This window comes from Prionailurus viverrinus, chromosome A2, assembly GCF_022837055.1.
Source record: "Prionailurus viverrinus isolate Anna chromosome A2, UM_Priviv_1.0, whole genome shotgun sequence".
NCBI classification, from domain to species: domain Eukaryota; kingdom Metazoa; phylum Chordata; class Mammalia; order Carnivora; family Felidae; genus Prionailurus; species Prionailurus viverrinus.
Window position 1 is genome coordinate 3,392,928 of NC_062562.1, and position 24,145 is coordinate 3,417,072.

The 24,145-nt window shown below is 47.8% G+C and overlaps 1 protein-coding gene across 5 annotated transcripts in view; it reads left to right on the top strand.

Moving 5' to 3' along the window:
- Positions 1–4,743: 4,743 nt before the first annotated feature.
- Positions 4,744–24,145, top strand: part of LOC125161198 (long-chain-fatty-acid--CoA ligase ACSBG2-like) — a 32,751-nt gene continuing 13,349 nt past the window's right edge. For 4 of the 5 annotated variants that reach the window (XR_007150503.1, XM_047850858.1, XM_047850859.1 and 1 more), the window contains exons 1-7: positions 4,744–4,959; positions 9,932–10,032; positions 13,991–14,220; positions 18,194–18,282; positions 19,115–19,235; positions 21,447–21,530; positions 23,769–23,918. Coding sequence is in view for 4 of the 5 variants with exons in the window: in XM_047850858.1 (XP_047706814.1) it covers positions 4,946–4,959; positions 9,932–10,032; positions 13,991–14,220; positions 18,194–18,282; positions 19,115–19,235; positions 21,447–21,530; positions 23,769–23,918 (789 nt within the window). In the remaining variant the exon portion in view is untranslated. Of the gene's footprint in view, positions 4,960–6,016; positions 6,228–9,931; positions 10,033–13,990; positions 14,221–18,193; positions 18,283–19,114; positions 19,236–21,446; positions 21,531–23,768; positions 23,919–24,145 lie in introns of all 5 variants that reach the window. The other variant, XM_047850860.1, reaches the window with a different exon arrangement.

The following is a 24,145-nucleotide window of genomic DNA, read 5'->3' on the forward strand; positions in this document are numbered from 1 at the left end:
CGTAAGAGGAAGTCGAAAAAGACAATGTCTGAAAGTAAGGTTGATACCAGGGGAAAGAGTCAGTGTTGAAAAGGGTTGGTTGCTAATGGAGGGATTTGAGTGGCAGAGACGGCACAAGGGCTGTGACTTCGGGATAAACCTTTCTCATCTTTATGATACCGGAACAACAGGGAAACAATGTATAAATTAAAACCACCACGGTGGGGAGTCCCGTCTGGACAGTCCGTCTCGGCTGCCTGGAAGGGAGAGAGAGATGTGGAAGCTCCCACCAGGGGGAGCTGTGACAAAACGCAACGACTTTTGTCTGGAAAAAGTAAAACTGAAAATCACCAAGGCTGGTCTACAGCAGGGAACGCCAAACCGCCACGCGGTGGGCCAAATCCGGCCGTCTACCTGCAGGCTTTGTTTCTGTTTTGCCTTGTTATTTTATCCTTTTTTTTTTTTAATTGAGATATAACTGATGTATAACATTAGTTTCAGATGTACAACACAATTCTATCGGCATATATTGCAAAGTGATCACAAATCCTGTTACCATCATTGTAGGTACTTAGAATTTTTTTTCTTGGGGTGAGAACTTTTAAGATCTGTTCTCTTAGCAACTTCCTTTTTTTTTTTAAAAAATATATATTTGTTTATTTTGATAGAGAGAGAGAAAGAAACAGAGAATGTGGGGGGGGGGGCAGAGAGAGAGGGAGACACAGAATCGGAAGCAGGCTCCAGGCTCTGAGCTGTCAGCACGGAGCCCGTCGCGGGGCTCGAACTCACGAACTATGAGATCATGACCTGAGCCGAAGTCGGATGCTTAACCGACTGAGCCACCCAGGTGCCTCTAGGAATTAATTTAAATATAAAAAAGTAACGGGTTAGCCCCCCCCAATACTGAATTGACTCAGTACAGGGACAGGGGAAAAAGGATATATGTTTTAAATTTTTGGCAAACACAGTCAAGTTTTTCTTCAACAGAGTTGTACTGATACATTGCTACCAACAGTATGTGGGCCTCACGAATGAGGTTCAGACTTTTGTCTTGAGAAACTGGGGCTAATTACTTAGCTAGATAACTTACGCCCATCATAAACTGCTAACTTCTAGTCAGCCCAGAACTCTCATTTGAAGGTTATAGCAGTTAGCATTTGACCTGCATCTAAAAGAAAATCTAACCGAAGCAGGTTTTAAAATAGGGGCTTGGGGCACCTGCGCCACTCTTGGTCTCAGGGTTATGAGTTCAAACCCCACATTGGGCGTTGGGATTATTTAAAAATAAAACCTTTGGGGCGCCTGGGTGGCGCAGTCGGTTAAGCGTCCGACTTCAGCCAGGTCACGATCTCGCGGTCTGGGAGTTCAAGCCCCGCGTCGGGCTCTGGGCTGATGGCTCAGAGCCTGGAGCCTGCTTCCGATTCTGTGTCTCCCTCTCTCTCTGCCCCTCCCCCGTTCATGCTCTGTCTCTCTCTGTCCCAAAAATAAATAAACGTTGAAAAAAAAATTTTTTTTTTAAATAAAAAATAAAAAATAAAAATAAAACCTTTAAAAAACTGGAGTTACTTTTTTTCTCACCAGAGGGGAAATCGACATGTAAATGGATGCTGGCATTGATTCAACTACTCACTGTTCCCATCAAGGTCCCGGGACCTTAATGTCTTAAGCTGCTGGCTTCTTTCTTGTGCCCCTTAACTGTCGCTTCATGATTGCAAAATGGCTGCCACGGCTCCGTACAGTACATCTCCGTTCCAGAAGAAAAGAATGGAGGGAGAAACCTCAGTGATCTTTCCTTTCCTGCTTGTCTTTAAAAATTTTTTTTTTCTTTTACATTTATTTATTTTTGAGAGACAGAGTGAGACAGAGCACAAGCAGAGGAGGGGCAGAGAGAGGAGACACAGAATCAGAAGCAGGCTCCAGGCTCTGAGCAAGAGTTCAGCACAGAGCCCCACGCAGGGCTCCAACCCATGAACCGTGAAGTCATGACCTGAGCCGAGGTCGGACACTTAACCGACTGAGCCCCCTAGGTGCCCCTCCTGCTTGGCCTTTAAAGCAGATGTGCTGGCAGAGACTGACTTGCCCTTGTGTTTTATTGGTCAAGATGGTCACGCAGCACTTGCCGCTGTGGAGGAGTCTGGGAAAGGGGATTTTGCTTTTCCACCCTTTCTGGGGCTGGAAATGGCTGTACGGTCTGCTACCATCATCATATTAAGAGAGGTTAAGGTCTACTTCAGCTCCCAGAACAACCAGTCACAGACATGAACTGGGTTAATAAATAGGATGCAGGGCTGGGGTGAGGGGAGAAAACTTAAGGAGAAGCCAAAACAAAAACAAAACCAAAAACAAGGCAACACTCAAACAACCAGCCACCAAGATGAACAGCACTTTAATGCAGTAGGTTAAAGAAACAACACGAATGCCCCAAATCCACGATGAACAAACCGCCAACGTTTTCAATACAGACAGGATCCGACAGGGCCAGGACTAGAGGGCTGTGAGCTGTGCACGTGCAGGGTCAGGTCCTTGCTAATTGTCTGGAGGATACAGACAGAAGGAGAGCCCAGACACCCCGCAGGAAGAATTTCCACGTCGGCCAGGACGGAGCGAAGCTCAGAGAAGTGATGTGGGTCTAGAAGTGGCATTCTCAAACGCCCTGCCTCTGACCGGCTGTGTGCCCCTGGGCAAATTACTTAGCCTCTCTGATTTCCCATCAGTAAAGTCAGGGACAGTTCTACCACAGTGCAGCTACTAGGCCGTATTAAGGAAGCGCTGCTCAGGTCTGGGGACCACAACTCAAAGACTCTCTGAGAGTCCAGATGTTCTGTGAAGAGCTGGGACAGAGCAGAGTTACGGGGCTGGGCAGGACTTGCGTCCCTCTGTCACTTGCTTCCTGTGTGACCTCAGCCAAGTGGCTTGTCCTCTCTGAACTTTCGTGGCTCTAATGGGGTGCATTCGGAGTATAAATCGTGCCACAGGATCAGAATAACCTATTTATTAAAAAAATTTTGGGGTGCCTGGGTGGCTTGGTTGGTTAAGCGTCCGACTTCGGCTAAGGTCATGATCTCACAGTCCGTGGGTTCGAGCCCTGTGTCGGGCTCTGTGCTGACAGCTCAGAGCCTGGAGCCTGTTTCGGATTCTGTGTCCCCCTCTCTCTGTGACCCTCCCCCGTTCATGCTCTGTCTCTCTCTGTCTCGAAAATAAATAAACGTTAAAAAAAATTTAAAAAAAAATTTTTTTTTTTTTAAATTTTTTTTTTCAACATTTATTTATTTTTGGGACAGAGAGAGACAGAGCATGAACGGGGGAGGGGCAGAGAGAGAGGGAGTCACAGAATCGGAAACAGGCTCCAGGCTCTGAGCCATCAGCCCAGAGCCCGACGCGGGGCTCAAACTCACGGACCGCGAGATCGTGACCTGGCTGAAGTCGGACGCTTAACCGACTGCGCCACCCAGGCGCCCCTAAAAAAATTTTAATTGAGGGGGGCACCTGGGTGGCTCAGTCGGTTAAGTGTCTGGCTCAGGTCATGATCTCACGGTTCGTGGGTCCGAGCCCCGCGTGGGTTCGAGCCTGCCTCGGATCCTGTGTCTCCCCCCCTCTCTCTCTGCTCCTCCCCAACTTGTGCTCTCTCTCAAAAATAAACATTAAAAAAGTTTTAATTGAGGAAAAATTCACATGAGATGAGCCATTAACCAGCTTAAAGTGGACAACCCAGTGGCATTTAGTACATTCACAATGTTATGCAGCCACCACCGCCAGTTCTAAGACATTCCCATCACTGCAAGGGTAGACTCTATCCATCAGCAGTCACTCCCCATCCCCCATCCCCAGCCCCTTGCAACCTCTGTTCTACTTTCTGTCCCTGCGAACTTGCCTATCCATGAATGCCATGTCCCGTCCATTAAAGGCACGACCCCAAAGTGGCCTCCATCACTTCTGTCCACATACCACGGGTCAAGATTTAGCCAGATGGCCACATGCATCAAGGGTCTTGGGAAACACAGTCTTTAGGTCAGGGGTCTGGAGAAATAGCAGCCTAGTGGATATTGGTGGGCATTGGCTCTCCCAGCCACAGCTGCCCCAGTACTCTGTGAACACTGGTCAGCTGCAGACCTGAACCACCCAGAAGGCTCCGGAGACAATGGAGCCCTCCTGTCCCTTCTTCTCAGCAGGGCAGAATATTTGGTTGATAAATCTTTACGTATTGAGCAGCTACTCTGTGCCCTCCCAGGGAAGCAGCAATGAGTGGAACGGACATAGAGAAGGGGAGGCTGACTGAAGATCCATAATGTAGGGCAGTGTAATAGAAAGTGGCGGGATCCTTTCTGTCTCCACTTGGGGAACCTCTCCTGACCTCCCCACGTCAGGTTCCTCATCAAAACCACTTGGCACTCTGTGGGTCTCTGCATTATTGTTAAGTTTGCATTCATTTGCACAATTCTAGGTTTTCCAACTGTCTTCCTGAACAGATTTCATCTGGTTTTGGTCCTCTTTGTGTCCCCAGCATCTAACACGATGCACAGTGTAAGTGCTGTGGCTTTGTAGCTTTGTATCAATTCCACAAATTCCACTGCAGAAATGAGGTACCTGCACATATGCACGCACAAACCAATGAGTGAGTGAAACGAGAACAGCAATCCTCCTGCCCCAGCAGCAGTCTCCTCCAGGAGTGGGGGTAGGGTGGGGAGGCAGGGACAGCCAGTGATGTCACAAGAGGTGGCAGGGATGGAAGGTTCTGGAAGGTTGAATGAGGTAGAAGGCTGTTGGGAGAGGAATACGGACCACCTTCCTGCTTCTCGTCACCACAACCATCCTGGCTGGACCCAGACAGTGACGAGGGCTGGCAAGGGGCAGCACATGTCCAGATTTCCAGGAGGGGCAACCTGTTTATCATCTTTGCAGAAGAAGAAAACACTTTGACTGCCCAGATGTTTCAGCGACCCAAGACATGTTGTGATGGCCAGGACTCATGACAAGTGGCAGGTGACAGTGATATGGGAGAGGAGCATGTGGGGGTCCTTTGGGATTCAGTGTCTCGTTGTCATTCAGCAGGAGGCACACATTTTGGCCTTGAGCTAGACTCTCAGTATCCTTATCTGTGTTGCATTTTCTCATTGATTGTGCTGGTGTACAAAAACAGCTATTGATCTTTGAATATTGATAACCTTATAGAAATTTTTATTTCTTTTTTTTTCTTTTTTTCAACGTTTATTTTTGGGACAGAGAGAGACAGAGCATGAACGGGGGAGGGGCAGAGAGAGGGAGACACAGAATCCGAAACAGGCTCCAGGCTCTGAGCTGTCAGCACAGAGCCCGACGCAGGGCTCGAACTCACGGACCGCAAGATCATGACCTGAGCTGAAGTCGGCCGCTTAACCGACTGCGCCACCCAGGCGCCCCTGGAAATTTTTATTTCTAATAGCTGTTCAGTTTATGGGATAGTCTAGCAGTCAATCATATTAGGTGCAAAATGACAATGCTGTCTGTTCCCGATCTATATCCCCTTCATTTATTTTTCTTATCTTATTGCATTGACTAAGAACCTTCAGATCAATGCTGAATAGCAGCGGTGACAGCTGACATCTTTGTCTTATTCCTTACTTCTTAGAAATTCTTCCAGTGCTTTCATTGCTGTTATTAAGTATAATATTTATTGCATGCTTCTGCTAGTTAAGGAAATGTCTTCCATTTCTTATTTGTTAAGGATTTTCATACAAAAATAGGAATTTCATCAAATTCTATCTTGAGGAGATGTTTTTCCACCCTTTGTCCCTTAAATGCAGCAACTCATGTTGACAGATGTTTAATGTTGAATAACTTTTGCAGTTACGATAAACCCTGTGTGACCTTTTAAAATTGTGAAGCGTCTTGCGTATAAAATAACGTGAAAACCATATCTGAAAGTTTACCTATACTTTTTTTAATCCAGAGGTGCTCTTGTCATGTTATGGGTATGAATTATTTCTTGGTATACGATCCAAGCAAATATCTTATCCCCAGTCAGTGACTTGTCTTGACTTCCTGTTTTCTGATGTTTCAGTAAGTAGACATTCTTCATCTGGTCAAAATTCGTTTAACACACGGCTGGATTTGCCCTTAGCTGGGTTGTAGAATCCTACCCATCTCCATGTACCAGCTGCTCATGAACGAACAAGTGCTCCCAAGATGAAGAAGACAAAATCATGCTGTGACCACAGGCAAACTAACCTTGCTGTGTTCTACTTGTAAAGTGGGCATAACAGTAAATAGTAGTAAGTACCTCCTAGGATTATCGTGAAGATTAAATGAGCTCATGTGTGTAAAACTTTCAGAACAGTACTTGGTGCACAGGAGAGATCCTTCTGTTACTTTCCGTGATTGCTGTTGTCGTTCTGTATTAAATGCAGTCTTGGTCTTAACGGGGCTGCTGGTTTCACCAGGATCCTCTCAGCCCAGGAGCACAAGGCAATGACTCAGGGTATGGCTCCCAAATTGTGCTTGCCGTCTGCACCTTGTGACTGCCTTGTCTTGTCCAGGGTTTCTCAATGTTGGCCCTGTTGACCTTCGGGGTCCGAGAATTCTTAGTCGTGAGGGGCTATCCTGGGCGTGGCAGGGCATTGAGCAGCATCTTCTACTTCTGCCCACTAGACGCCAGTAGCATCCCCTAATTGTGACTCCCAAAATGTCCCCAGACACTGCCAGGTGTCCCCAGGGGCCCAGAATGGCCCTTGGTTAAGAACCACAGGTCTACTGAATCGGTATATTTATTTATTTATTTTTTTTTATTTTTTTAAATTTTATTTATTTTTGGGACAGAGAGAGACAGAGCATGAACGGGGGAGGGGCAGAGAGAGAGGGAGACACAGAATCGGAAACAGGCTCCAGGCTCTGAGCCATCCGCCCAGAGCCTGACGCGGGGCTCGAACTCACGGACCGTGAGATCGTGACCTGGCTGAAGTCGGACACTTAACCGACTGCGCCACCCAGGCGCCCCAGAATCAGTATATTTAGATATAGACTAATTTGCCTAATATTGAGTCAACCCCTTTCGTGTGTCAGGCACTGTGTTACGTGTTAGGGATATAATGATCCACAAGATACACACACACACACACACACACACACCCCTACCTAGTGACAAACCTAGATTATGCAATAAAGGGAAAGAGACGGTGGAATTAGAGGGTGTAGGGTCTAGCCCAGCCTGAGATAACCGAGGATATTCCCCTGAAGAAAAGACTCATAAGCAGAGGCTGAGTTTGGGGAGAGATTGATAGATGAGGATTAGGGAGAACAGTGTTTTTAGCATAAGGGACAGCAGGTGCAGAATGTGGGGACCCATTTGCAAGACTAAGCTGATGGAGTTTGCTGATGGGTCAGATGTGGGGACGGAGACAGACACGGTGGGGGGAAGGGGGAGAGGGCGGGAGGGAGGAGAGAAGGAGACAGAAGCAAGGAAGGGAGAAGGGAGAAAAGAGGTGGGAGAGACAAAGCAGGGGAGGGAGGGAGGTAAGATGGTTAGGTGATGGGTAGATGGATGAATGGATGAGTGGATGGAAAGATGGACGGAAAGAAGGAAAGATGGGTGGATGGAATGATGGAGTGAATGGGATGATAGAAAGAGCAATGGAGGCAAAAGTAGGAACTCAAGGGTGGATCAAGGGTGACCCTAAGATTCTGGGCCACACCCTCCTGGTCCGGGCCTGGGTCCAAGGCTCTCCTGGTTTCCTCTTTTGTGGCATATTTTACAATTGTCTTTACGTGGTTGTTCACAGCTTCATCCAGATTCTTTGGCTGTTTGCTTTGTCCCACGGATTGATGTACTCTGTGTGTATAAATGCCACAGAGACTCACTTAAGTGAGTGCCTTTTTAGCTACCTGTTTTCACTGAAATACAAAGCCAGTGCCTGCTAGTGTAGAACCGTGTGCAGGCTACAGGGCTACATTTGCCCGACCGCGTATCGTCAGGTTCTCGTCTGCCGTGTCCCTGGTTCTTGCAGAACATTAACCGCAGATCTAGAAGGTAGAACAGCTTGATTCTTGCGTGAAGTATAATGTCTGTCATGGACAAGATAATACAATTTTCTTTCTTGGAAACTGCCAACACAGCGTTTTCAATCAATGTCAGCCAGCAATTTTGGCCTCCAAGGGGACAGTTGATGACGTCTGCAGACGTCTTTGATTGGGACAAAATGGCATACCGGATTTGTGGTTTTAACCACATGCTTAGGGGAATCTGATTAAGGAAACGTGTGTGGCCAATGTCCAAATGTTCGGGAAATTTTGATTCGTTAAAATTCAAAAGTTCATTAAACAACATTTAATATTTTCACATCTTCTAAATATTTTTGCAACTCTATTAGTCTGCTTTGGCTGCCCGAAGAAAATACTGCAGAATGGGTGGCTTGGCAGAAATTTATTTTCTCTCATTTCTGGGGGCTGGAAGTCCAAGATCAAGGTGTTAGCACGGCGGGTTTCTGGTGACAACCCTCTTCGGAGCTTGCAGACAGCTGTCTCTTCGCTGTGTCCTCACATGGTGAAGACAGAGCAAGAGCTAGTTTCCCTTCCTCTTATAAGGACGCTAACCCTGTTGGATCAGGGCTCCGCTCTTAGAACTTCATCTAACCTGAATGACATCCCTGGGAAGGTTCCATCTCCAAACACAATCACATCGGAGGGTTAGGATTTCAACACAGGAATTTGGGGGGAACATAATTTAGTCCAGGAAAATAATTATTGATTTCTCTTAAGTAAATGTTTAAAAGAATGTTGCTTCATCAATTTGAGGATGAACCTACTGAAAATCAAACAAGGTTAAAGAGTGGGGGTTGACCCCATCATACACGAAAGGCTTCGAACAAGACGGTCCAGTTAGTGAGTGTGCAAGGACCCTGACAGCCAGAATCTGCACCATCCTCCAAGGATGGGTTAGCGACCACGCGATCTGAAGTCTGACCACTGACCAATGTCTTCCAAGGGGGCTCTGTCCGTCTTGCAACATATGAGAGTGTCTGTTTTCCCGCATCCTTGCTAATATACTTTTCAATTCTTGTTGATCTTACGCAATCAGACAGGTGAGAATCCCATCCTAATATTTTCTATCGCATTTCTCTTATGACTGAAAAAGTCACTGTAAGATTTGTTTCAGAGAACTTCCTATTTATGCCCCTTGCCCACCTTCCATTGGGGTTTGGATTTTTTCCTACTGGTCCACTGGAGTTGTTCGCATATAAAGGAAATCAGGCCTTCATCTGTCACACGTTACTCATATTTTCTCTCAGCTTGTTGTTGATCTTTTCTTGATGGCATTCTTTTGCCATGTGGGAAATGAAAAACTTCTTATGTAGCAAGATTTACCATTGCTCCTTTATGTCCTTTGGGCTTTCATGTTGTACTATCTTTAAGACAACCTACCAGAACAGGGGCGCCCGGGTGGCTCAGTCGGTTAAGCGTCCGACTTCGGCTCAGGTCATGATCTCACGGTCCGTGGGTTCGAGCCCCGCGTCGGGCTCTGTGCTGACAGCTCAGAGCCTGGAGCCTGCTTCCGATTCTGTGTCTCCCTCTCTCTCTGCCCCTCCCCCATTTGCGCTCTGTCTCTGCTTTTCGAAAATGAATGCTAAAAAAAAAAAAAAAAAAAAAAAAAAAAAGACAACCTACCAGAACAGAACTCTCCTGTAAGTTTCTTTCCCTTGGGCAGGTTAAAATGTTTTCTTACCCACATACCACATACAGACTTGGTCCCTATATTCTAAGCATTTAAGAGACTCTTCTGGAAACTCACAGACTGAATGCCCTCTGGGCTTACAACTGCTCTAGGATCTGGCACACAGACCCTCTCCTCCCCTCCTACGCCCAGGACAGGCATGACTAATCTATTCCCAGGATTCCAGGCAGACATGACCAGTGGATGGAAGTTGGCTTCAGACCTGCAGCCCCTTTGCCAGTCCTGCTAAGCCCCCTGCTTTGTGCCTTGCAGTGCTGTGAAGAATGGCCTCTCTGGACCTGCAAGGGCTAAACTCCCAATGGCTCATGAAGAGGAAACTGTAGACCCTGAATTGGACATGAGTGAAACCAAAGGTATGCTGGCGAGAACGCTCGTGGGAAAGAAAGGCACACAGACTCGGCCGAGCCTTTTGAGAAAGGAGCCTGGGGCCCAGAGAGTCAGGACACAGCTGATCCTTGCCCGGGCCCCTAACCGTGGCTGAGGCGCCTGACACAGGGGGTGGAGGAGTGGGGTACTGCTACCTACACCTGACAGGGAGGGCAGACAGCACAGGCAGGCTGCTGACAGTGGGGCCACGTCAGTCAGAGCAGAGCCCTGCCAGTCCTGTGACAGTGGTGAGTGGTTTGCTTTTCTGAAGCCTCGTTTGTATCATTTGTACCACAGGGCATTGATAATAATACCTCTGTTAGGACAGCAAGCCATGTGGGTAAAGTACCCCAGAACCATGTATATGTGGTGCAGACATAATTACATACATATATATATGTATGTATATAATTATATATATTTATTTATATATATAACACACATGTAATTATATAGTGCAGATATATTTATAATCATATATGTAGAGCATATATATTTTTAAACATATTATTACATATTTATATATATTATTTATATAAATAAAAGTATAAATATATATTTATATTATTTATATAAATAAAAAGTATAAATATTTATATTCATGGGAATAAATAATATAAATATTTATATTAATTAATTAATTTTGTGTGTATTCATTTTTGAAAGACAGAGAGAGACAGAGCACAAGCAGGGGTGGGGCGGAGAGAGAGGGGGACACAGAATCCGAAGCAGGCTCCGGCCTGTGAGCTCTCGGCACAGAGCCCGATGTGGGGCTCGAACTCGCGGACCATGAGATCATGACCTGAGCCGAAGTCGGATGCTCCACCGACGGAGCCACCCAGGCGCTCCTTTATATTATTTTTATAAATAAAAGTATAAATATATATTTATATTATTTATATAATATTATATACTTATGTATAATTATATATAGTGCAGATATAACAATACACATGGCTAGAACTATATATAGAGAGTACCACAGTACAGATCCAATTGTGTATCTATAGTACAGATGTAATAATATAGTCCATGTGTAATTATAGAGAGCAGATATGATACAGTACAGATGTAATGGCATGTGTGTGTGTATACACACACACACACACACACACACACACACATATATATATATACATACATACTATCTATCTATTGCAGATGTAATGATATTTATACGGTATGGACATATACATAACATAGTACAGATATACTGTAACTATGTATTAATTGTATCGACATTTGTATTCTCTATATAATAAATATATAAACAGTGCAGCTATATGGTAATGATGTTTATCACTATGCAGTAACCACTTCACTGCTGGAACAAGGCTCAGGGAGCATCACGAGATAAGGGGCCTTCATTATCTTTCACAGCTGCTCTCTTCCAAGTGCACAGCATGTTGGCAAGAATGACAACTTTGAGAGTCATTCTCAGATGATAATCACCTTCAAAATCTTGTTCTGGTCACTGTGTCACATTCCCAAGGGCTGCCGTACCACAGTACCCCAGACCAGGTGGCTGGAAACAGAAACTCATTCTGTCGCGGTTCTAGAGGCCTGAAGTCTGAGATCAAGGCGTCGGCTGGGCTGGCTCTTGCTGGAGGCTGTGATGGAGAATCTGTTCCAGGCTTCGGGCTTCTCGTGGCCGTTGGCAGTCCCTGGCCTTCCCTACTGCAATCTCTGCCTCTGTCATTACGTGGCCTTCTCTGTCTCTGTGTCCTCTCCTCTTAAGGGTACCAGCCGCTGGATTTAGGGCCAACCCTACAACTGGTTGCACCTGCCTAGGCCCCGTTTCCAAATCAGGTCATATTCTGACCTGATGTATTCTGACATGAATCTGGAGGGAACATCATTAAACCCAATACAGTCATTAAAATAACCCCAGCCAGTATCCAGGTGACTCCCCTCCACAATCCTGTCCTAGTTAAAGCTTCCCCCGTCCCCCAGGCTTCAGGCTGGATGCCTGGGGCAGTGGGGGTGGGGAGGCCTGCCGTGCTGCCCTCTCATGTCCTTGACCACGTCCTCCCCTGTTGCCCACTGTGAGCTGTCATGCTTCCTCCTCCTACTTCTCCTTGGGGGTGGGCGGTTTGGTGAGGGGGAGCCTCTGTGAACTAGCCTGCTCTTGATGTAAGCTGTCATGGGTTGAACCGTGTCCCCCTGTTATGGTCTGAATATTTGTGTCCCCCTACAGAAAACTTGTATGTTGAAACTTAACCCCAATGTGATTGCATTAGGAGGTGGGGCCTTCGAGAGAGGATCAGGAAATGAGGGTGAAGCCCACACTAACCGCATCAGGGCCCTAATAAGAGGGGCCCCAGGGAGCGCCCTTGCCCCTTCTGGCCGGTGAGCACACAGCGAGAAGACGCTATGAACCAGAAAGCAGGTTCTCAACAGACGCTTACCCTGCTAGTGCCTTGATCTTTGACTTCCTGGCTTCCAGAACCATGAGAAATAAATGCCTGTTGTTTAAACGATACCCAGTGTATCGTATTTTGCTACAGCGGTCAAAAGAACGAAGATACACCCCAAAATTCTAATGTTGCAATCCTAACACACAACAGCACAGAACGTGACTTATTTGGAAACAGGGTCTTTGCAGATGTGATTAGTTAACATGAGGTCATTTGCGTGGGTCCTAACCCAGTATGACCGGTTTTCCATATGAAAGGGACAAGTTGGGCACAGACGTGCACAGGGCGAACGCTGAGGGCAGAGACCCGGGGTGATGCTTCTGTAAGCCACGAACTCCCAATATTGCCAGCAACTCGCCAGAAACTAGGGCAGAGGCATGGAACTGATTCTCCATCACGGCCTCAGAAGGACCCAACTCTGCCCACACCCTGCTCTCGTATTTATCTCCAGAACTGAGACAACAGATGTCTGTTGTGTCAGCCACTCCATCTGGGGCACTTGGTCACGGCAGCCCCAGCTGACTAACACACAGCTCATGCTCTTTGCTCAGCATCTGCCTCTGAGCACGTATCTCCGGGCTCCTTCTACTGGCTTCCAGCCAAAAGCCTTTAGGAGCCCATCCATGGGGCCCACGTCAGTCGAGGGGAAAGACGATGTCCCTCAGCAGGTTTTCTCACAAACCCCGCTGTCCACGCTGCCATTTTCGGCTACCACCTCTCGAGTAGATGAGTTTCAGTGGAATAAAGTCAAGAGCCATGCACGCAGTTCTCCGAGAGGGTTTCTAGAATCTTCTCTCCCCATTTTTTGTGGCAGGAGAATGGCCTTATGGCGAGCCACCCACTGGCTCTTAAACCTTCCTCCTGGGGGTAACACACAACGATTCACATGTTAAAAAGGTTTTTGAGAATGAAATGGATGGATGGCTGCAGCTTCCTTTGAAATGCGTCATGAATAAGACAGAGTGAGGGGCGCCTGGGTGCTCAGTCAGTTGGGCGTCTGATGTCAGCTCAGGTCATGATCTTGCGGTTCAGGAGTTTGAGCCCCGTGTTGGGCTCTGTGCTGATGGCTCAGAGCCTGGAGCCTGCTTCCGATTCTGTGTCTCCCTCTCTCTCTCTCTCTCTGCCCCTCCCTGGGTCACACTGTCTCTCTCTTTCTCTCAAAAATAAACAAACATTAAAAAAAAGACAGAGTGATGGGTGGATATAGAGAAGTGGCTGCACAGAGATGTGATGATAAAGCAAATACAGTAAATTCTGGCGGCTGTGGAATCCACATGGCGAACAAGAGGGCGGTGGCTATGCAGTCCCATCACCTTTCCTGTATGTGTGACATTTTTCGTAATGAAGTGTCAAGAGGGGGAAGGAAAAATAAGAAAGCGTGAGCGGACTGGCGTTGGCCATTTGACTTCACCTGAGGAGTGGGATTAATTCAACACTCAGTACTTTAGGTCAGAAAAGGACACTCCTCCCCCCGAAGTTATTTAATTAATGAAAACGTCTGCCACCCAACCTTGGCGACTGTTTGCAGTTACTCCTGGGCTGTGGACCATTCATCAAGACGGAGAAGTCCTGCTGAGGCTATCAAAGCATGGGGCAGGCCATGAGACCCCAGTGACCATCCCTGCATTTTTTCGGGAGTCAGTCAGCCGATTTGGGGCCTACCCAGCCCTCGCAACGAAGAACAGTGAACGGTGGGAAACTCTGAATTTCAACCAGTATTACGAGGCCTGTCGGAAGGCGGCGAGAGCCTTGATCAAGGTAAATGAGTCATTCATTCATTCACTCATCATTCAGTCATTCATTCTACACACACGTACATATGGTATAAAATGCACAAGGTACCATAAGACGTGAAGGTTAACCGGTGAGATTTTTTTCCCTTTGGCCCTTGACCCATCCGTTATGGAGGCAGCCACCCCTGCCAGCTTCTATAAATCCTTCTAGGAAATAAATGATATGTGTGTATTATAAAATTTCTCTATATGCAAATTTTTACATGCACAGTAGCCGACTGTAGGCACGATTCTGAATCTTTTTTTTTTATCTCTAGGTATTAGCTACTGCTGCGTAACAAATTACCCCCAAATTTAGTTTTAGAGTCTCTCACAGTTGTAGTCGTCAAGCTGTCATCCAAAGGCTTGAGTGGGGCTTCAGGGCCCACTTGTAAGTTTATTTACATGGCTGGCTATTGGCAGGGGACCGTGGTTCCTTGCTCCCGGGCCTTCTCCATGGGGTCGCTTGGGTGTCCTCAGCTTATGGCTGCCAGCTTCCTCCAGAATGAGTGATCCAAAAAAACACGAACAAGATGGGAACCACGATGTCTTCCATTACCTAATCTCAGTAGTGACCTACTATCCTTTCCACATTCTACTGGTCACGCAGACAAGCACTGATACAGTGTGGGAGGGGATTACACAAGAATACAAACCCCAGGAGAGGACCATCTTGGAGGCTGGCTGCCACCCTCTGAGATCCTACTACGTTGATTTACCACCAAAAACAAAACAAAACAAAAGAAAACAAAACAAAACAGTCCATACTCTTTCAACAAAATACGCAGATACGTGTGTAACAACCTTGGCATAACCAGCCCCCTACTGGTGGGCATCTACGGTGTTTCCACGTTTTGCCGCCATATATGGAGCCACAGAGAAGCTTCTTTATACAATGAATTCTTTTTTTTTTTAATTTTTTTTTCAACGTTTTTATTTATGTTTGGGACAGAGAGAGACAGAGCATGAACGGGGGAGGGGCAGAGAGAGAGGGAGACACAGAATCGGAAACAGGCTCCAGGCTCTGAGCCATCAGCCCAGAGCCCGACGCGGGGCTCGAACTCCCGGACCGCGAGATCGTGACCTGGCTGTAGACGGACGCTTAACAGACTGCGCCACCCAGGCGCCCCGATATACAATGAATTCTTATAGCAACAGTGCCTCTGTATGCCCACTCATAGGGTGTGACAGAATCTGCTTACCTATTATTCTTGCCAACATCACATTATACAAAATGTTCATATTGGCTACTTTGATGGGCATGTTCGGCAGAATTCTACAATTACCCCCAAGATTCCCAACCCCTGGTATATACAGACAGACTCTTCCCCCTTGAGTATGCACAGAGCTTGTGACTATGAAGAGATTTCCCTCCTGTGGTGGCAAAGGTGAAGAGATTTTGCAAATAGAATTGGGCTCGATGATCGGTTGACTTGGAGTTCATCAAAATGGTAAATGCTCTGGGTGGGCCTGACCTAAGCAGGAAAACCATTAAAAGAAAGATTCTTCTGCTGGCTTTGAGGAAGCAAACTGCCATGTTGTGGACAGGGCCATGTGGCAGGGTATGGCAGACAACCTCTAGGAGAGCAGTCCCCAGCTGCCAGCTAGTGAAAAAACAGGACCTCAGTCATTTAACCCCAAGGGAATGAGTATTGCCAACAATCTACAAGTGTGGAAGAAGATTCTCAAGCTTCAGAGGAGACCACAGTCCCCCCTGATGCCTGAACTGCAGCTTCAGGAGATCCTTAGCAGTGGACCCAGTTAAGCTGTGCCCAGATTCCTGGCCCATGGAAACTGAGATAATAAATGTGTGTTGTTTTAAGCTGCTAAGTTTGTGGTGATGTGTTATGCCCCAATTGACCATGAATGTGATAAGTGTCTCCTACGTACGTAAAAGGGAATGCCTGGTGGTTTTGATTTATAGGAATTGCTACCACATTTGGACCCAGACCTGAGTTCCCCTCTCCCCTCCCCTGACACCCATGTGCTTTTGCCGAGAGCCTGTGAGAGGTCACCACTGAGAACCATCTGTTAGCACTGGCTTTCTGCTTGGCTGCCTTGCCACAGTGCTGTGATTAGTTCACCTCTCCTGAAAGATGATCCTCTCTAGCTATGCCCCTAGATCTGGGGTTTAAAGACCCTTCTCTCTTAATCCTCAGGGATCTGATCAGTAATAAATCAGTTTATCTGCACGTTAACAGAGACTCTACCTATGGAGAAGACAGCCTATTTGTCATTAAGCAGAAAGACTTGTCATCGCATTCGGAAGCATCAGCAAGCGGATGCCTTTCAAACACTTACAGGTTCCCCAAGAACAGTGGGTCGTTGCCAGCCTTGCCAGCATATAACTAAACCAGCCAACGATGGGATGCCTGGGGGGCTCAGTCTGTTGAGCATCTGACTTCTACTCGGGTCATGATCTCACGGTTTGTGGGTTTGAGCCCTGCAACGAGCTCTGTGCTGACAGCTCGGAGCCCGGAGCCTGCTTCGGATTCTATGTCTCCCTCTCTCTCTGCCCCTCCCCGACTTGCGCTCTCTGTCTCAAAAATAAACAAACATTAAAAATAAATAGGTAATGGGGCGCCTGGGTGGTGCAGTCGGTTAAGCGTCCGACTTCAGCCAGGTCACGATCTCGCGGTCCGTGGGTTCGAGCCCCGCGTCGGGCTCTGGGCTGATGGCTCAAAGCCTGGAGCCTGTTTCCGATTCTGTGTCTCCCTCTCTCTCTGCCCCTCCCCCGTTCATGCTCTGTCTCTCTCTGTCCCAAAAATAAATAAAAAACATTGAAAAAAATTTAAAAAAAAATAGATAAAAGAACCAACGAAGTTAGTTTTCCCAAACTCCATGGGGCCACATTGGGAAAAGCCAGTGCTGAGCCTAAAATCTGGGGTGTGACAAAACCTGGGCCTCCCCTCAGGAGGGAGAGGTTTCCTAGTTCATCCTCAAGCCCACTCAGAGCAAGGCTACGCTTTAAAAAGTGCAATTTATCACCACTACAGGCTATCACTCTAAGTACTTTTGTTATTACAAATAAAAATAAATTCACACCTATTAAGGTGGTCATTTAAAAAGAAAAAAAAGAACAAAATAGCAGGTGTCAGGGAAGCCGCGGAGAAAGCATTGCTGGTGGAAATGTATAATGGTACACCCCTTACGGAAGACGGTGGGTGGTTCCTCAAAAAAATTAAACATGGGCTTACATCTCACCGAACAACTCCCGAAAGAATTCAAAGCAAGGACTCAAGGAGGTGTTTGAACACGATGTTCACAGCCGCCAAAATGTGGAGGCAATCAAGTGTCCACTGGTGGGTGAATGGATGAGATACAGCGTGGCCCGTCTATACAATAAATTACTATTCGGCCTAAAGATGGAAAGACGTCCTGCCACCTGCCAGCACGTGGACGGGCCCGGAGGCCACTGTGCGCAGTGGCAGAAGCCAGACACAGGACACGTCCTGCATGACCCCACTCATACAGGAGGTCCCTAGAGGAGTCCCATCCGCAGAGACAGACAGTAGATGGTGGGAGACCGGGGTGGGGCAGGGGGCGGGGAGTCTGTGCTTCATGGGGGACAGAGGCTCAGTCTGGGGCGATGGAAAGTTCTGGAGACGGGTAGTGGGGGCGGCTACACGATAGTGAGTGTGCCTGACGCCAGTAAGCTGTGCACTAAAACCTGGTTAAGATGCATATTCATGCTATAGATGGCTTACCATAATAAAAAATAAAATATATACAAATAAGAATAAATAAATGGGGCCTTGCGCAGAAGGAGGCGAACCACCCTCTCAAGGGTCACACAAGTATCACACCCCAGATTTTAGGCTCAACACTGGCTTTTCCCAGGGTGACCACATGGGCTCTGGAGCCTGCTTTCACACATCCAGGGAGCAGGTCCCACTTGGAAACAACAGGTCTTTGTGTTTCTGTTTTCTGCTTATCTGTCTGTTTTCTCGCCTTCCCAGCTGGGCCTGCAGCGTTTCCATGGAGTTGGCATCCTGGGGTTTAACTCCGTCGAGTGGTTTATCGCTTCTCTTGGTGCCATCTTAGCAGGGTAAGACTACGGGCTTGGTTGACTCTGAATGCGGGTGGGCCACTGCTCAGGGCCCAGCCGCCATGGGCTCCCTCTGACGGAGATGTGACCGGGGATTCAGGTGTAACCCCAGGTTAGCAGGCAAGACAGACACAGCAACCAATGTGACAAAGGACCAGCATCTCGGATACATAAGGCACTTCTGTGACTGAGTAATAAATTTTTAATGTTTGTTTTTGAGACAGAGATAGAAAGAGACAGAGTGCTAGCGGGGGGAGGGGCAGAGAGAGAGGGAGACACAGAATCCGAAGCAGGCTCCAGGCTCCGAGCTGTCAGCACAGAGCCTGACGTGGGGCTCAAACTCACAGATCTCGAGATCATGACCTGAGCTGAAGCTGGAGGCTTATCCAACTGAGCCACCCAGGCGCCCCACGGAAACGCACATTTAAAAACCAGAACTGTCAAAAGCAAGAACAAAAGGCAGTAAAATGGAGGGGAACAGGTGGCTGAGTATAGGTCCAAATCCCACTTCTAGCATCTATTGCTAGAACAAAGTGCCCTATAAAATGCTCATCTATAAAGTGAGACACTGTGTGGGCTCCGTGATCTGCCGTCACAATGACATTATAGGAGCTGCTGCTTTCATTACCCTCATTTTTGCTGTTCTCATCCTGGTTAACTTGTGGAGGGAGGTAAGCTGGTGCCAAGGTTGCAAACTCAGAACTTGCCTATAGACCCTTCCCCTCCCCCACCTTCCAGGACATTCTCACTTTAAGGTGTGGGGGTGTGTGCGCACCCGCACACACACACACACACACACACACACACACACACACACGTTTTCTTTTCCCAGGGGTCTTTGTGTTGGTATTTATTCTACCAACTCTGCGGACGCCTGTCAATACGTCATTACTCATGCCAAAGTGAACATCCTGCTGGTTGAGAATGACCTACAGCTACAGAAAATCCTTTCGGTAAAACCTTAACCCAAACACTGTCCGCCAGTCACCCAAGGGGACCTCAGGGCTCTGACTATATGTCTTGTCGCTCCCAGGTGGATGCAAGAGATAGGTGGGGTGAGGGGGCTGGCCCCATTCTCGGGTTCACTAAGGCTACTTTGGTGTGAGTAGGGGGAGCAGGGTGAAGCCAGGGAGATTTAATTTCCGACTCATGTTAACCCTACTTCCTAAGCTTCTATTTTCAGAATATGTTTATGTACAGTCTGCTGTTTATTTTCTTTTAGAAATGTAATTATTTTGAGACTTACACCCCTTGTAATTATATTTTTTGTAACTGTCATAACTTCTAAAATGCTTGTCTTTCTCTTCTATTTCTTCCTGTTTCACCTTTTTCTGGTGTGGCTCTCTCTTCCCTCAGTGCTTGTATGTTTGCTTTGTGTTCTTCCTTCCCAGCTGTGTCTACTTTGTTTCAAATTTTATGTTGGAATGTTGGGCGGCAATTTTCCTTTGCTTTGTGGTGAGTTTTCTCTGTGCCCAAAATTTGGCTCCTCTCCAATTCCCCCTTTTTTTTTCTTGTAGTATCTTCGTATGGATGTTGTAGAAAGTTTCTCAGTTCCTAGTATTTGAATGAGCTGCACTTTCCTGACCCATCTTTTGGCAGGAAGATCCTATGGGAAGGGGAATCCTCAGGAGGGTGAGCCTAGGTGACCAGATTCACCACTCAGCCCAAGGGCCCCCTGGCTGCTTGCATCAACACCATCTTTCTGGATTATACACTTCTCTACTTTTTAAGGTCTCTGGAGTTGAGATGTATCTTGCCGTCAATGGCATCCTCCAATCACCGCTGGCATGTCTGCCCACATTTTAACATCTCTGAAATTAGGGCAGACTTTCCAGACTCATGATATCAGCTAGACCCAGTGAAACAGACCACTCGGTAGCCAAGCCTCCTTGGATGCCTAATCCTTGACCTGGTTCAGGGAGAGCAGACTTCCCCCCTCCAGCCTTGAGCTTTCTCAAATTGCTTTCTTGCTTCTTTTAAAAAAAATTTTAATGTTGATTTATTCTTGAGAGAGAGAGAGAAAGAGAGAGAGAGAGAGAGAGAGAGAGAGAGAGAGAGAGAGAATGAGCCAGGAAGGGGCAGAGACAGAGGGAGACATAGAATCCAAAGCAGGCTCCGGGCTCTGAGCTGTCAGCACAGAGCCTGACGTGGGGCTCGAACTCACGGACTGTGAGTCAGATGCTTAACCGACTGAGCCACCCAGCCGACCCTGAAATTGTTTTAAGTGATGCGTCTGTGGTCCCTGACACTCATGTCACTCCCTGTTTGTTCTGTTCATAGCAGAACAAACAGTGGGGTGGATGAAGAGTGGGGCTTACAAGTTGGGTTTTCCACCATTAGAAAATACTGCGGATCCTTCGTATGCAAGATTCAAAGCCAGGCTTCTGACACGCTCCTCCCAAACTGGATGTTCAGTTCCATTTGGAAATCTTTGATTCTGGGTGATACTCATGGCTTACAGCCCTCCAACTCTAGGGGGCTAGAGTCCTAGCCATCTTAGACTTTACACAGTCCTCAAACATCCCCGGCCACTGCCTGCTCCAAGCTTTCTAGAGGTCTGTTCTCTTCTCTCCAGAAACCTCCTGTCTGACCGTCATGAGCACTTCTGTCCTCTTTTCTCTCAATCCACACGGGGGTCTTGGTTATAACTGTAATTACCACACTGGGTGCTGGAAGTGACTTCTGTCATGGCACAGAGGCATACCCCTTCCTCTGCATCAACAGGATACAAGAACCCTGCAGGCGTGCTCAACCGAACCTTGGCGTCTTAGGTGTTGGTAGAAAGTCCTCAAGTTGTCCAGGTCCCGGTCACCTTCACAGAGAATTTTTGTTGCCCAATTCCAGCTAGAAGGTTAGCTGGCTCCTGGCTGCACAGCACAAGGGGCAAGGTCACCAACCAACAGTCACAGCTGTGTGTGTGGCAGAACCCAGGAGGCTGTGGGCTTCACCAGCCTTTAAGTGCAGGATGCCACTGATACGGACCACAGGGAACCCAGCAGTCCAGAGACCAGGGCATGTCCTGTCAGTCGGGACAAACAGCAGTGCTGTACAGGGTGGGCAGGACAAAGAAAGGAGGCTGGGGCGGCTGTGGGAGATTGCTTGGGACGGGCACCCGCCTTCAATCTCTCCCAGGGCCAAGAGGCCCACGCGAAACTTTCTTTCAGATTCCGCGGGGCAGGATGGAGACCCTAAAAGCGATCATCCAGTACAAGCTGCCAATGAAGGAGAGCAGAGATAACCTGTACTCTGTAAGTGTGGGAGTGGGAGGGGGGGCCTCCCAAGGGAAGATGTGTGCTCTGGTTATTTATTGCTGTGAAACAAATCTCCCCCCCAGACTGACGGCTTAAGACAACAACGATCATTTTGTCATTAATTCTTTTTCAGAGCGTTAAGGTCATTGAAAAAATAATGCCTCATGGGAAATTAGGTGTGTGAAAACTCACAGCATTGAGTTTAAATATTTACTTTAGGGGTGACTTAGTGGCTCAGTCGGTTGAGCGGCCGACTTCGGCTCAGGTCATGATCTCGCGGTCCGTGAGTTCGAGCCCTGGATCAGGCTCTATGCTGACAGATCAGAGCCTGGAGCCTGTTTCAGATTCTGTGTCTCCTTCTCTCTGCCCCTCCCCTGTTCATGCTCTGTCTCTCTCTGTCTCAAAAATAAATAAATGCTAAAAAAAATTTTTTTTTAAATATTTACTTTATATCCAAATCAGAATTGGTTATTTTGCTAAAACCATTAAGCACCATTTACTATGCATCTGGGGCTGAGCGGCTCTGCTGTGGCTGGGACCAGCAGCCATCTTGGAGCCTGTCTTTATTTAAATTTTTGATATTTCATTCATCATGGATTTAAAAATGTGTTTTTAAGGTTTATTTTTGAGAGAGAAAGCACATGAACAGGGGAGGGGCAGAGAGAGAGAGAGAGAGAGAAAGAATAAGGGCAGGGGAGTAGCAGAGAGAGGGGGGGGGACAGAGGATCTGAAGCAAGTTCCCTATGACATGGGGCTCGAACCATGAGACCATGACCTGAACCAAAGTCGGACGCTTAACCAAATGAGCCACCCAGGTGCCCCCATCATGGATTTTTTTTTTTTTACGTTGTTAGTGACTTTAAAAATATTGCATTAAAATACTACTTATGTTGATTGCCAAAGGTTTGTTGCCCTTTTGTTTTATTCTGTTGTTTGCATCTTCTTAAACTTTGCCCTAGAGGCTAAGTGTCGAGTCCTCACTCTGGTCCTGCACCCCGGGCTCCTCCTCCTATATACCTCCCTCTCTCTCTGCGGCCTCTCCAAGCATGGTGACGTCAGGCTAGCCGAAGCAGGGGTGAGGTGCATGACGGTACACGGAGTGATCTCACAGAAGCCACGAGACAAGCTCCTGTCAACGCCCATGTGATCAGACTCTCAAACTCATGACTTGGATCAGAAGTCCTAACACGTCACGGAGTTTTTCCGGGTTGCCCTCCGTGCAAGGCAGACAAAAGGCGCCCATGATCCTTTCTACCAACCAGAACCCTCGGCAGCTTGTGTGCCTTCCAGAAAACACTCAAATATCAAGACCAGGATGGCGACTGATTAAGGAAGAAAGCTGATCAGAATCACAGACATTTTAGAGGTTAAGAGTGGCCACCACAGCAACAATATCTGAGGTCTGGATACCTTAAAAAACAAAAACAAAAACAAAAAACTCCCTTGTTAGCAACACTACCTACAGTGGGGTTTCTCAACCTCATTGCTCTGGACATCTGGGGCGGATCATTCTTAGTCGTGCGGCCGAACTGTGAGGTGTCGGATGCCAGGCGGTGCCCCTGGCCTCCACCTGCTAGATGTCAGCAGGGCTGTCCTCGCTGAAACCACAAACGCCCTCAGACATGACCTGCTGCTGTGGGGCCGGCATCACCCTGGCTCCACTTCTGGAGGACGCTGCGTGCCCTCCGTCTGGAATCCAGGGCACCGCCCTCACCCAGAGCCGTGCTGGGGCTCCCGGGTAGAAGTGCTATAGATCCTGTGCGGTCACTCCGTTCACACAACCCAGCAGCGCCTTCTGAGGCATCGTAGTTGAAGGCAGTTAAGCGCACAGGCTCTGGAGTCTGGCCACCTTGGTTCAGAAGGCTGGTTCCTGTTTACTTGCCGGGTGACCTTTGGCGGCTCCCGGGGCTACATCTTGACTCATTCGTGTCCAGATGACTCACTCCTGCCCCAGCACTTCCAGCAAAAGCCCTGACCTTCAGTGCGATTGGACCAGCGGCCGTCACATGCCCAGACCCAGCAGCCGGGCCAGGAAGTGGAGGAGGAGAAGCAAACATTTTAGGGCTTTTTAAAGAGGCACCAGGACTGGTGATCCTAAGCCTTCCCTCATGCTGGCAATCGTGCTTTAGAGAGGCTGCTGGTACCCGACCAGACTGGGGAGGGCGACCCCTGGCGTGTCGTGGGTCACCCTCACATCTGGGGTCCTCATGCTCTGCCTGTCTCTTCTTTCCACAGTGGAATGATTTCATGGAGCTTGGCCACAGCATCCCCGATTCCCAGCTGGACCAGATCATGGAAAGCCAGAGGCCCAATCAGTGTGCAGTGATCATTTACACTTCTGGGACCTTAGGCACCCCCAAGGGAGTGATGCTTAGCCACGACAACGTAAGTGTGGTCTTTGCCAACAGTGATGAACTCGGTAGCACCCGGAGTCCCTGCACCCTGGGCCAGGGGCCCTCAGGCTCTTTCCGTTCTTGACCCACAGGGGCAGGGTGGCATTTAGGGGTCCGGCACACGACGGCTCCCACCCAGTGAAGCATGGAACAGTCATGAGAACACTTCCAAAGAGGGCAGTGTAGCACAAGGGCTGAAATCAAGGACTTCAGAGCAGA